General features: G+C 38.5%; 2 protein-coding genes and 1 long non-coding RNA gene across 3 annotated transcripts; all 3 read left to right on the top strand.

The window, feature by feature from the left end:
- The first annotated feature begins 217 nt into the window (after window positions 1-217).
- LOC127930382 (interferon beta-like) lies at window positions 218-1,334 on the top strand. Its single transcript, XM_052520055.1, has 5 exons — window positions 218-466; window positions 564-650; window positions 782-931; window positions 1,029-1,121; window positions 1,227-1,334. The coding sequence occupies exons 1-5, from the start codon at window positions 341-343 to the stop codon at window positions 1,332-1,334; spliced, it is 564 nt and encodes a 187-aa protein (XP_052376015.1). The 5' UTR covers window positions 218-340.
- Window positions 1,335-5,919: 4,585 nt separating this feature from the next.
- On the top strand, window positions 5,920-8,393 carry LOC118384759 (uncharacterized). Its single transcript, XR_004825906.2, has 3 exons — window positions 5,920-6,350; window positions 8,058-8,118; window positions 8,248-8,393. It is a non-coding gene; the product is annotated as an uncharacterized LOC118384759 (long non-coding RNA).
- Window positions 8,394-8,951: 558 nt separating this feature from the next.
- Window positions 8,952-10,251, top strand: LOC118384758 (interferon a3-like). Its single transcript, XM_035771495.2, has 4 exons — window positions 8,952-9,208; window positions 9,308-9,397; window positions 9,529-9,678; window positions 9,759-10,251. The coding sequence occupies exons 1-4, from the start codon at window positions 9,083-9,085 to the stop codon at window positions 10,059-10,061; spliced, it is 669 nt and encodes a 222-aa protein (XP_035627388.1). The 5' UTR covers window positions 8,952-9,082; the 3' UTR covers window positions 10,062-10,251.
- The last annotated feature ends 1,395 nt before the right edge of the window (window positions 10,252-11,646 follow it).

Raw genomic sequence — 11,646 nt, 5'->3', positions numbered from 1 at the left:
TGATGAGAGGGAAGTGGAGCAAACGAAAAGAGAGATCCGGTCTTGCGGTTCACTAGGCAAAACTTTCCCAAATTCATTCATTTTAACTCCTAATTTAGCGAGACACCCTTTCACTTTTTGTACATCCTTTCAACCCTCGCTATTTAAATTAATCCGCAGAAATGGGATCAGAACACAAACCACATTCTCACTGGAGGATATTTGCAATTTACTGGCAACAGGTGAGTCAACAATATGTTATCATTTTATAATTGATTCAGGATTCAATTAATTCATTATTTTCACGATTCTTTTCAAATAACAAAGATCTTCTGCTACAGATCATCTAACTACAATAAGAATGACACTTCAGACTGTCACTTGGATGAGCGCCTTCCTCTGCGTCGCGCAAGTTTGCTCCATGCCCATGCCTTGCCAGCTACAAGGACAGCTGGTGCGAATAACCCACAACCTACTGAGAGACATGGTACATTTTTAAAAATTACTTTTGTTTTGAGATGTATTCTCCAACTATGTTTAACTTAATTCCTCAACGTGAATGCTGTATTTTCTATTTCTTTCAGGGGGGCAATTTTCCTCTGGAGTGCCTGCAGGAGAATTTCTTCGTGGCATTCCCAGCCACCGCATTTTCAACCTCCGGTGCGCCACAGGTAAGGGCAAGCGAGAACATCCAAGTGTTCTTTACAGCATGAAAGAGTATTTGCAACTGTTAGGATTAGAAAGTAGAACCCTCTATACTACAATTTATGTTGTTTAAAATGATTGTTGTTGTCCGTTTCAGTTGAGCAGCAGTGGTGCTATGGCTATTTATGAGACATTAAAGAACATCGAAACATTGTTTGGAGCTGACGACCTGCCTACTAAGTGGGACCGACGGAAGTTAGAGAATTTTCAGAATATTGTATACCGCCAGATTGAAGAGAGCAAATGTGTGAGTTACTATGCCAACACAGATAGGTTAACTGTTTAATTGTGGTATTGTGGCATTTTTTATTATTATTCATCGCCTGCCTTTTTATTTCTGGCAGATGATGGGCAGTGTGGATACCAGTGATTATCTCATCAGGACAGAAGGACTGAAGACGTACTTTGGGAACATTGCAGCAGTCCTAAAAGAAAAGGTAGACTATAGGTTAAACACAAATAGACACATTGTTTTGATAATATCTCTACATTTGACAATATTACCCTACATCGCGCATAACAGTTTATTTGTATTTTCACAGAATTTCAGTTACTGCGCCTGGGAAGTGGTTCGAAAAGAGCTCCTGTACAGCCTACAGTTCATTCTGGAACACAACTCTGATAGCCTGCTGTGGGCCAACAGAACATGAACATGAAATTGGATAACTTTTTTACAGAGTTTTTTTCAATTGTGCTTGATTTTAAAAGCCTACTATTCTACAATCATGTAATGTGGAACGTCAAAAAGCAATATTATTAATGTATTTATTTATTTATTTATAATGGTTAATTATTTATGTATGCCTACATATTAATTTATTGATGTATCTATTTGAAAATCATCAAATGTTAAGTTAATAAACATTTGTATACTTTTAAATATTATTAATCTGAGTGCTCATTCTGTAGCCCAGTCTGTCGATGTGTGAACATTCAGATTTGTATTAAACATGCTCAGGTCATATGGATGTTAGAACTATTAGTCCTATAGCATACGAATCCATTAAGGAAAGCCCTAAAAACAAGTCAAATGTATCTTCTCAAAATGTAGTTATATTCCAAATGCCTTTTTTCAGTGAGGTGTGTTTTAGCACTGGACAATGCGGGCCTGTTTTGAGCGTTGTACTCTGAGCTCCTATGCGATTTCCGTTCCGACCATTGAGATCCTATTACATTTTATAATTCCCAATTCTGTGGTTCTAACTCCCTCTATGAAATTTATTTCCACAGTAAATAACGTAATCGGAACAATATTAGCCCAATAGACTGAACAGGTGCACTGTGAATTCACTAAAGCTAGCCCAGCTCATTTAATCCCCACCGTTTCGCTTAGTTGTCAAAATTGTTCACCAAATGTACATTATCCCAGGGGCCTTGAAAGACAAAATGTAAGTAACCGAATTTCTGTCCCTCTTACTGCCCCGGATGCCTCTGTTGATCCTACAGCTATTGTCTTTTATATATACAGTGGGGCAAAAAAGTATTTAGTCAGCCACCATTTGTGCAAGTTCTCCCACTTAAAAAGATGAGAGAGGCCTGTAAATTTTCATCATAGGTACACTTCAACTATGACAGATAAAATGAGAAAAAAAATCCAGAAAATCACATTGTAGGATTTTTAATGAAGTTATTTGCAAGTTATGGTGGAAAATAAGTATTTGGTCAATATCAAAAGTTTATGTCAATACTTTGTTATATACCCTTTTTTGGCAATGACAGAGGTCAAATGTTTTCTGTAAGTCTTCACAAGGTTTTCACACACTGTTGTTGGTATTTTGGCCCATTCCTCCATGCAGATCTCCTCTAGAGCAGTGATGTTTTAGGACTGTTGCTGGGCAACACAGACTTACAACTCAATCCAAAGATTTTCTATGGGGTTGAGATCTGAGACTGGCTAGGCCACTCCAGGACCTTGAAATGCTTCTTACGAAGCCACTCCTTCGTTGCCCGGGCGGTGTGTTTGGGATCATTGTCATGCTGAAAGACCCAGCCACGTTTCATCTTCAATGCCCTTGCTGATGGAAGGAGGTTTTCACTCAAAATCTCACGATACATGGCCCCATTCATTCTTTCCTTTACACAGATCAGTCGTCCTGGTCCCTTTGCAGAAAAACAGCCCCAAAGCATGATGTTTCCACCCCCATGCTTCACAGTAGGTATGGTGTTCCTTGGATGCAACTCAGCATTCTTTGTCCTCCAAACACGACGAGTTGAGTTTTTACCAAAAGGTTATATTTTGGTTTCATCAGACCATATGACATTCTCCCAATCTTCTTCTGGATCATCCAAATGCTCTCTAGCAAACTTCAGACGGACCTGGACATGTACTGGCTTAAGCAGGGGGACACGTCTGGCACTGCAGGATTTGAGTCCCTGGCGGCGTAGTGTGTTACTGATGGTAGGCTTTTGTTACTTTGGTCCCAGCTTTCTGCAGATCTTTCACTAGGTCCCCCCGTGTCGTTCTGGGATTTTTGCTCACCGTTCTTGTGATCATTTCGACCCCACGGGGTGAGATCTTGCGTGGAGCCCCAGATCGAGGGAGATTATCAGTGGTCTTGTATGTCTTCCATGTCCTAATAATTTCTCCCACAGTTGATTTCTTCAAACCAAGCTGCTTACCTATTGCAGATTCAGTCTTCCCAGCCTGGTGCAAGTCTACAATTTTGTTTCTGGTGTCCTTTGACAGCTCTTTGGTCTTGGCCATTGTGGAGTTTGGAGTGTGACTGTGAGTTTGTGGACAGGTGTCTTTTATACTGATTACAAGTTCAAACAGGTGCCATTAATACAGGTAACGAGTGGAGGACAGAGGAGCCTCTTAAAGAAGAAGTTACAGGTCTTCGAGAGCCAGAAATCTTGCTTGTTTGTAGGTGACCAAATACTTATTTCCACAACAATTTGCAAATAAATTCATAAAAAAATCCTACAATGTGATTTTCTGGATTTTTTTTTCTAATTTTGTCTGTCATAGTTGAAGTGTACATATGATGAAAATTACAGGCCTCTCATCTTTTTAATTGGGAGAACTTGCACAATTGGTGGCTGACTAAATACTTTTTTGCCCCACTGTATAATATATATATATATATATATATATATAATAATCAAAAATAAATATATTTCACCTTTATTTAACTAGGCAAGTCAATTTATAACAAATTCTTATTTACAGCTCTGTATTTTTCGCTGACTGCCCCACCACCACAGAAAGCACTGAGCTAGGCTGAAACACCTGCATTTTGGAACTGCATTACTCAAGAAAGCAAAAAAAGAGACCATGTTTGTATGCAGCTTTATTAACTCAATAATTACTTATTTTTATATTGTTTACAAACGTATATGTCACACGTTTAATGCCAAAATAACATGCAAAACAGGCAACAACAAAAAAACGTTACATTTTTAAAAACGTTTTTGTTGTTGTTGTAGTTAAATAGGTGGGACTCAAAGATGGAGTTCTGCCCCACCTGCCCTGAAAACCGGTCGCCACTGGGTGGGTCCAATATCAAATGCTCTCGAATAGAGGCTAAATTAGACTGAGCAAAAGTTCTACATCACCACAAAATGGGATGCATTTCGCTGCCACAAATCACATATGAAACTGGGAACTTCCAAGCGCCGTTGTGGTGTCGTAGGATGCGTTGGCGCAGCACCTGCTGTGGTTGAGGTGACTGGAAGAAAACATATATAAATATTTCTACATTGTTTGCTATCCAGGAACACAGCGCAATGCGTGTGGGAGATCACGCGAGTGGAGGTTCCCGAAAACCTGGTGCAGTCCAAGAAATTTCTTGACAGCAGAGTCAAGCTGTGAGGAAGAAGCGGTCGTTTGGAGAACCACATAATCATCATTGGAGACATGTGACATGTTTCTGAGACTGGCTAATAGATTGACAGTTGATGTATTTACCAAGTGAATGATTTGTTTATAAACATTGGTTGACTGATAGTTATATGTGAAGGCTATGTATTTATTCCTTTATAATTAATTAAAATAATTATCATATATTTTTTATGAATTAATTTATATATTCAGTCATTCATGCATTCATCCTGCCATTCTTTCTTGCATTAATTTGTTTATAGAATGACTTTTGTAAAGGAGTAATCTGCAGTTCAAACAACACGAAAGCGGTCACTGAACCACTATTTTTTCATAATAGCTGAGAAATGGGGTTGGAGAAAAGTAACCACTGTCACAGAGCTATGGATGAAAGGAAGGTCCACCTATGAGATTAAACGTTGTAGGCTAGTTTTAAGTACAGTTGGATGCTATATCCTGTGTTTTTCTACATTTACATGGTTTCAAACAATGTCAAACATTTTTTTATTTTGGGTTCTGATGAGGTAAGACAGTAGTTGAACTAAGCTCACGAGGATTGTAAAATGTATTTATATTCTTCAGGAATCAATGGGTAGCTTGTGTATCAATTGTTTTAAAATGGATCTGGTAATCTCAGAATTTTCCCCTTCAGCGTAGTATGTCGGGGATGATGAAACGTTATAGTATTAGGAATTAAGATTTAGGTAATTTTCTAATAAACCTACGATTACGTTATCACAACACATCTGCAAATTGGTTCATTCATATAGGCCTGCTTGCCTCTCCCAACGACGAACTATTCAAATGTTAATGTTAGCAGGATTATTCAGACACAGATGTCATAACATGGTTCTATTTAATCATCAGTTATAACCAACAGTTTAATTCAACTGTACAGGCATGAATTGGACGCAGAAGTTGCAAACATAAAGCGATCATATTAAGTTTTGTGTGGCTCAGCTGGTAGAGCGTGGTTCTTCCAATGCAAATGCTGTGGGTTCAACTTCCATGGGGGACCAGTAAAAAAACATAGTAAAACTGTATGCACTCACCACTGTAAGTCGCTCTGGCTAAGAGCGTCTGCTAAATGACAAAAATGTCAATCATAATCTCACACACACACAGAGAGCGAGACAGACAGACAGACAGACAGACACACTGATAATATTATATTTATTCATAACATTGAATAAAAAATACATGAATCTATTCTCATCTTGTTTTCATATGCATATACAGTTGAAGTCGGAAGTGTACCTACACCTTATCCAAATACATTTAAAGTCAGTTTTTTTCACAATTCCTGACATTTAAAAGTAAAAATTCCATGTTTTAGGTCAGTTAGGATCACCACTTTATTTTAAGAATGTGAAATGTCAGAATAATAGTAGAGAGAATGATTTCTTTCAGCTTTTATTTCTTTCAACACATTCCAAGTGGGTCAGAATTTTACATACACTCAATTAGTATTTGGTAGCATTGCCTTTAAATGTTTAACTTGGGTCAAACGTTTCGGGTAGCCTTTCACAAGCATCCCACAATAAGTTGGGTCAATTTTTGACAATTCCTCGACAGCTGGTGGAGCTGGTGTAACTGAGTCAGGTAATGTTCATCTCTAGGAGACAGAACGCGTCTCCTTCCTGAGCGGTATGACGGCTGCGTGGTCCCATGGTGATTATACTTGCGTAATATTGTTTGTACAGATGAGCGTGGTACCTTCAGGCGTTTGGAAATTGCTCCCAAGGATGAACCAGACTTGTGGAGGTATACAATGTTTTTCCTGAGGTCTTGGCTGATGTCTTTTGATTTTCGCATGAGGTCAAGCAAAGAGGCACTGAGTTTGAAGGTAGGCCTTGAAATACATTCACAGGTACGCCTCCAATTGACTCAAATGATGTCAATTAGCCTATCAGAAGCTTCTAAAGCCATGACAATTTTCTGTATTTTTACAAGCTGTTTAAAGGCACAGTCAACATAGTGTATGTAAACTTCTGACCCACTGGAATTGTCATACAGTGACTTATAAGTTAAATAATCGGTCTGTAAACAACTGTTGGAACAACTACTTGTGTCAGGCACACAGTAGATGTCCTAACCAACTTGCCAAAACTATAGTTTGTTAGCAAGAAATTTGTGGAGTGGTTCAAAAACGAGTTTTAATGATTCCAACCTAACTGTATGTAAACTTCAACTGTATTCATTGAGTCATACTTTCATGTATTCATTAGTTTATAGGCATACTTTTTTTAAAGGGGCAACCTGCAAATCAAAAACAACCACAAAGCTCCACCCCGCCACTGTTTTGTTAAATAGCAAAGGGATGGGGTTGGAGAAAAGTAGCAACTGTCAAATTCATAGCAAGATCAGGATGCAAGTGTCGGACCATCAATGAAATCAAAGTGAGACTATAGTTTTAACCACATTTTGAGGATGTAAAATATTTTCTTACAATTAGCTAAATTATTTACAAACAACAGAGTAAATTAAGCTTAGAATTTGGGTTCTGATGTGGTGCGACAGTTAAACTATGAGGCATTTAAAAGTTTTATATGTCTATTCTTCAAGAATCAATAGCTATATATAATTAATTAAAAAGTCCCAAATTGTAAGTACCAACCGTAGACTGGCCCTTTAAAGTAGCATGTCCATGAGGATCGCATGCTGTAGTATGCCTATTAGGTCGTTTTAAATATTTGACATCATTTTCTGATAAACCTACGATAAGGTTATCACAACATATTGGCAAACTGGTTTAATCAGATAAGTAATGACAAGATATTCACATTTTTATGCTAACGGATTATTCAGATGATAAAGACATATAGAGGTCAGCATTCATTGTACACTCTAAAAAATAAGAATTCAACAAGGGTTCTTTGTCAGAACCTCAAAGTTCTTAGAATAACCTTGTGTTTCTTGGCACTGAAAATGACCCCCAAAAAGTTCTTCCAAGTACCCTATAGAAGGTGGGGTTCATTGAGGAACCTAACTGCCCAACGGAAGCATTTGGATTTGAATTTGAAAGGACAGCAGGTGCAGGCACTTAACTGAAACATTAAACAAGATCTCCTCAATTTAAGGTAAAGTTTGTCCCTTGTATGATCTAAATATATTTTGTTTTATGATTGTCTTGCTTTGTACACTTTGTACAAAATAATAAAATGCAGTACTACAGGATATTTCTTAAAGTAGCTCTTTATTAGCTAGCTATAACTGGCATGTTCACGCATTGCTTACCAGGATCAAAACTGACCATGACCTAACCATTTGGGTGGTCTTAACCAATCATAGCACAGTATGATATGGCGGTAAAATGCATCCAATTACAATTCAGTATGTTTACACATATGAATATTACAATGATGACACAATCGATCTTTCAAGTTTTGTGCAAATCTTTCTAAAAAAGAAAATGGACACAATTCAATGGATATCAATCAACAAAGAAGTAACTATGTAGGCTATAAGAATATGTTGAAGGCGAGCTATATTGGGTTCCGATGACTCAACTGCTCACTTTTGTGTCTATGTCTTCCGGTATACAAACGAGGAGGCATACAAGGTGATCCCGTTGACCATCCTCCTCCCTTACCTCTTCAACTAATATCCCAAAGGTATGTTTATGAAAACCATTATCAAAGTTTTGCTTTCCCATTCATAATCATCACAATAACCAAGGTATGAATTCTGTCGTCTGCACGTTCTGTTAATCATCTGTATATCTACTATTTGTGGATTCATAGACGTCACCCATCAACATGCACTGCAAAATCATTCTGGTTATGGATACGGAGAACATCAGCACGCCAGAGGATATACACATTGGACTCGGGGTCCTGCTGGGAGTTTACTTCATATTTACATGTTTTTATTCTGCTTTGCCTCTAAAATCATAATAAACAAAGATAACTAAAATATTGTGTAATTGTTGTTATTGTTATGCATATTATTATTTGTATTAATAATAATAGGGGGGTAGTTAAATGAATCCCCAAAAAGGTTGTTCAAAAGGTTCTTTGAGGATCCATTAGAAGGGTTTCTTTGAAGAACCATTTTATAGGGGTTTCACCACAGTTTCAATCTGAAGTACCCCTAAAGGATACTCAAGGAACCTTTTATTTTTTAGATTGTAAAGTTAAGGGTCGATATTCTCTCTCTCTCTATGTTTTAGCAATGTTTGAGCCTTCGCAAGGCCAGATGACTTAGATTGTTTAGACCTAGCCTACTGAGGACACATTAGGCACATGATGAGAGAGAAGTGGAGGATACGAAAAGGGACATCCGGTAGTCCAAGTGCGGTTTTCACGAGGTCAAACTTTCTCAAATTCATTCATTTTTTACACCTAGTGAGACCACCTTTCACTTTCTGTACATCCTTTAAATTCTCACAATTTAAGTTAAGCCGCAGATATGGGATCAGAAAACAAATTCTGACTCTGGAGGAAATCTGTACTGTACTGCAACAGGTGAGTCAATATATAATTTGATCATTGCTTCAGTTTCAACGAATGAATCACTTTCAGGATTATATTCGACTAACAATGATACTCTGTTACAGGTCATCTAGCTACCCCAAGAATGACACTTCAGACTGTCACTTGGATGAGCGCCTTCCTCTGCCTCGCACAAGTTTGCTCCATGCCCATGCCTTGCCAGCTACAAGGACAGCTGGTGCGAATAACCCACAACCTACTGAGAGACATGGTACATTATTTAAATTTCTTTTGAATTGAGATTAATTCTCCAACTATGTTTATTCACTGAATAGCTCAACCTGACTTCAGTGTTCTCTCATTCTTTCAGGGGGGTCATTTTCCTCTGGAGTGCATGCAGGATAATAATGTCTTCATAGCATTCCCAGCCACTGCTTTCACAACGTTCGGCGCGCCACAGGTAAGTGCATGGGCGCATATCCAAGTGTTCTTCACAGCATGAAATAGTATTTGCAACCGTTAGGATAAGAAAGTAGACAACTTTAAATTGCCATTCATGTTTTTTGAAATTATTGTTGTTGTCCGTTTCAGTTGAGCAGCAGTGGTGCTATGGCTATTTATGAGACATTGAAGAACATCGACACATTGTTTGGAGCTGACGACCTGCCTACTAAGTGGGACCAACGGAAGTTGGAGAATTTTCTGAATATTGTATACCGCCAGATTGAAGAGAGTAAATGTGTGAGTTACTATGCCAACATAGATAGCTTTAACTGTTTAATTGTTGGATTGTGACACTTATTATTTTCTTCTTGTGTCAGATGATGGGGAGCGTGAATACATGTGATTATCTAGTCAGGGCAAAGGTGCTGAAGACATATTTCAGGAAAATCGCAGCTGTCCTAAATGAAAAAGTAGGGTACAAGCAAATACAGTATAATGGAAATCCCTGTTTTGGTAATATCTCTATGAATATTAGCCTACATATCCCGAACAGTTCATTTGTATTTTCACAGAATTTCAGTTACTGCGCCTGGGAAGTGGTTCGAAAAGAGCTCCTGTACAGCCTACAGTTCATTCTGGAACACAACTCTGATAGCCTTCTGTGGGCCAACAGAACATGAATTTGAACTTGTAGAACTGATTTACATACTGTACTTGATTTTGATAGCCTACCATTCTACAATTATGTTATATGCAATGTGAAACTGCAATTTAAGGCATTAATGATTTTATCTATCAAAGTTATATATTTATTTGAAAATTGTGCATACTGTTGCTGTCACGTAAATACACATGTTTTATACTTTTAAATATTGCTACTCTGTGTGCTCATTCTGTAGCATCGTGATGCACTGTGTCGGTGTGTGAAAGTTCAGATTTGGGTTAAACATGCTCAGGACATTTGTTTACATGTAGACCGCTGAGCTATTCGGGAGTGGACGGCTGGCCTATAGTCTAATAATTGCTAAAGGAAAGCCCTAAAAACAAGTCAGATGTAACTTAAACTGTAGTTAAGCCATATTAAATGACTGTCTACAATGAGGATAGGTAAACGGGTTTCAGCAGGGCTCGCCTGTTTGAACACAGTACTTTGAGCTCTTACGAATTCTTTTTCAACCCACGCCATGAAATTGCATTCCACAATAACGCAATCGGAACCATATTCGCCGAATAGAATCATAGTGAATTCACAAGCGGTGAGGTAAAACAGTTCTCCCTACTGTTTCCTTTTCCACTTTTAATGTATTTCCTTAGTGCCTTCAAGAAGTGTTCACACCCCTTGACTTATTCCACTTTTGTTGTGTTACAACCTGACTTCAAAATTGATTACATAGTTTCCCCTCACCTATCTACACAAAATACCCCATAATGACTAAGTGAAAACCTGTTTTTAGATTTTTGTGCAAATTTATTTAAAAATGAAATACATAGTCATGCAACTTATTATGTTAAGCATATTTTTACTCCTGAACTTATTTAGTCTTGCCACAACAAAGAGGTTGAATACTTTGTTGTCATCAAAGCACTTCATGATGACCCAAGGGAGTGCTACCGGGCAATACTCATTTAGTTCAGTTACCTCTGCTTTCTTGAGTACAGGAACAATGGTGGGCATCTTGAAGCATGTGGGGACAACAAACTGGGATAGGGAGAGATTGAATATGTCTGTAAACATTCCAGCCCGCTGGTCTGCGCATGCTCTGTGGACGCGGCTAGGGATGTCGTCCTGGACGGCAGCCTTGCTAGGGTTAACATGCTTACATGTCTTACTCACGTCGGCCACGGAGAAGGAGAGCCCACAGTCATTGGTAGCGGCTGTGTCGGTGGCACTGTGATATCCTCAGAGGGCAAAGGTGTTTAGCTTGTCCAGAAGCAAGAAGTCAGTGTCCGCGACGTGGCTGATTTCCCCTTTGTAGTCTGTGATTGCCTGTAGACCCTGCCACATACATCTCGTGTCTGAGCCGTTGAATTGAAACTCCACTTTGTCTCTCTTCTGACGTTGTGCCTGTTTGAATGCCTTACGGAGGGAATAACTACACTGTTTGTATTCGGCCATATTCCCAGTCACCTTGCCATGGTTAAATACGATGGATTCTCCAATTACATTGAATGAGTTACAGGACAAAATAAAAACCCTCCAACCCAAAAAGGCCTGTGGTGTTGATGGTATCCTCAATGAAATGATCAAATATACAGACAACAAAT

Source organism: Oncorhynchus keta, chromosome 5, assembly GCF_023373465.1.
Source record: "Oncorhynchus keta strain PuntledgeMale-10-30-2019 chromosome 5, Oket_V2, whole genome shotgun sequence".
NCBI lineage: Eukaryota > Metazoa > Chordata > Actinopteri > Salmoniformes > Salmonidae > Oncorhynchus > Oncorhynchus keta.
The sequence above is the reverse complement of the archived record's forward strand: the minus strand, read 5'-3'. Positions and strand labels throughout refer to the sequence as shown.

What these genes read in the sequence shown, in the direction of transcription:
- LOC127930382 (XM_052520055.1), top strand. Translation starts at nt 341, where the DNA reads ATGACACTTCAGACTGTCACTTGGATGAGCGCCTTCCTCTGCGTCGCG. An exon ending in ACAACCTACTGAGAGACATG is followed by an intron (nt 467 to 563) that starts GTACATTTTTAA and finishes TATTTCTTTCAG; the next exon opens with GGGGGCAATTTTCCTCTGGA. An exon ending in CAGCAGTCCTAAAAGAAAAG is followed by an intron (nt 1,122 to 1,226) that starts GTAGACTATAGG and finishes GTATTTTCACAG; the next exon opens with AATTTCAGTTACTGCGCCTG.
- LOC118384758 (XM_035771495.2), top strand. Translation starts at nt 9,083, where the DNA reads ATGACACTTCAGACTGTCACTTGGATGAGCGCCTTCCTCTGCCTCGCA. An exon ending in ACAACCTACTGAGAGACATG is followed by an intron (nt 9,209 to 9,307) that starts GTACATTATTTA and finishes TCATTCTTTCAG; the next exon opens with GGGGGTCATTTTCCTCTGGA. An exon ending in CAACGTTCGGCGCGCCACAG is followed by an intron (nt 9,398 to 9,528) that starts GTAAGTGCATGG and finishes TGTCCGTTTCAG; the next exon opens with TTGAGCAGCAGTGGTGCTAT.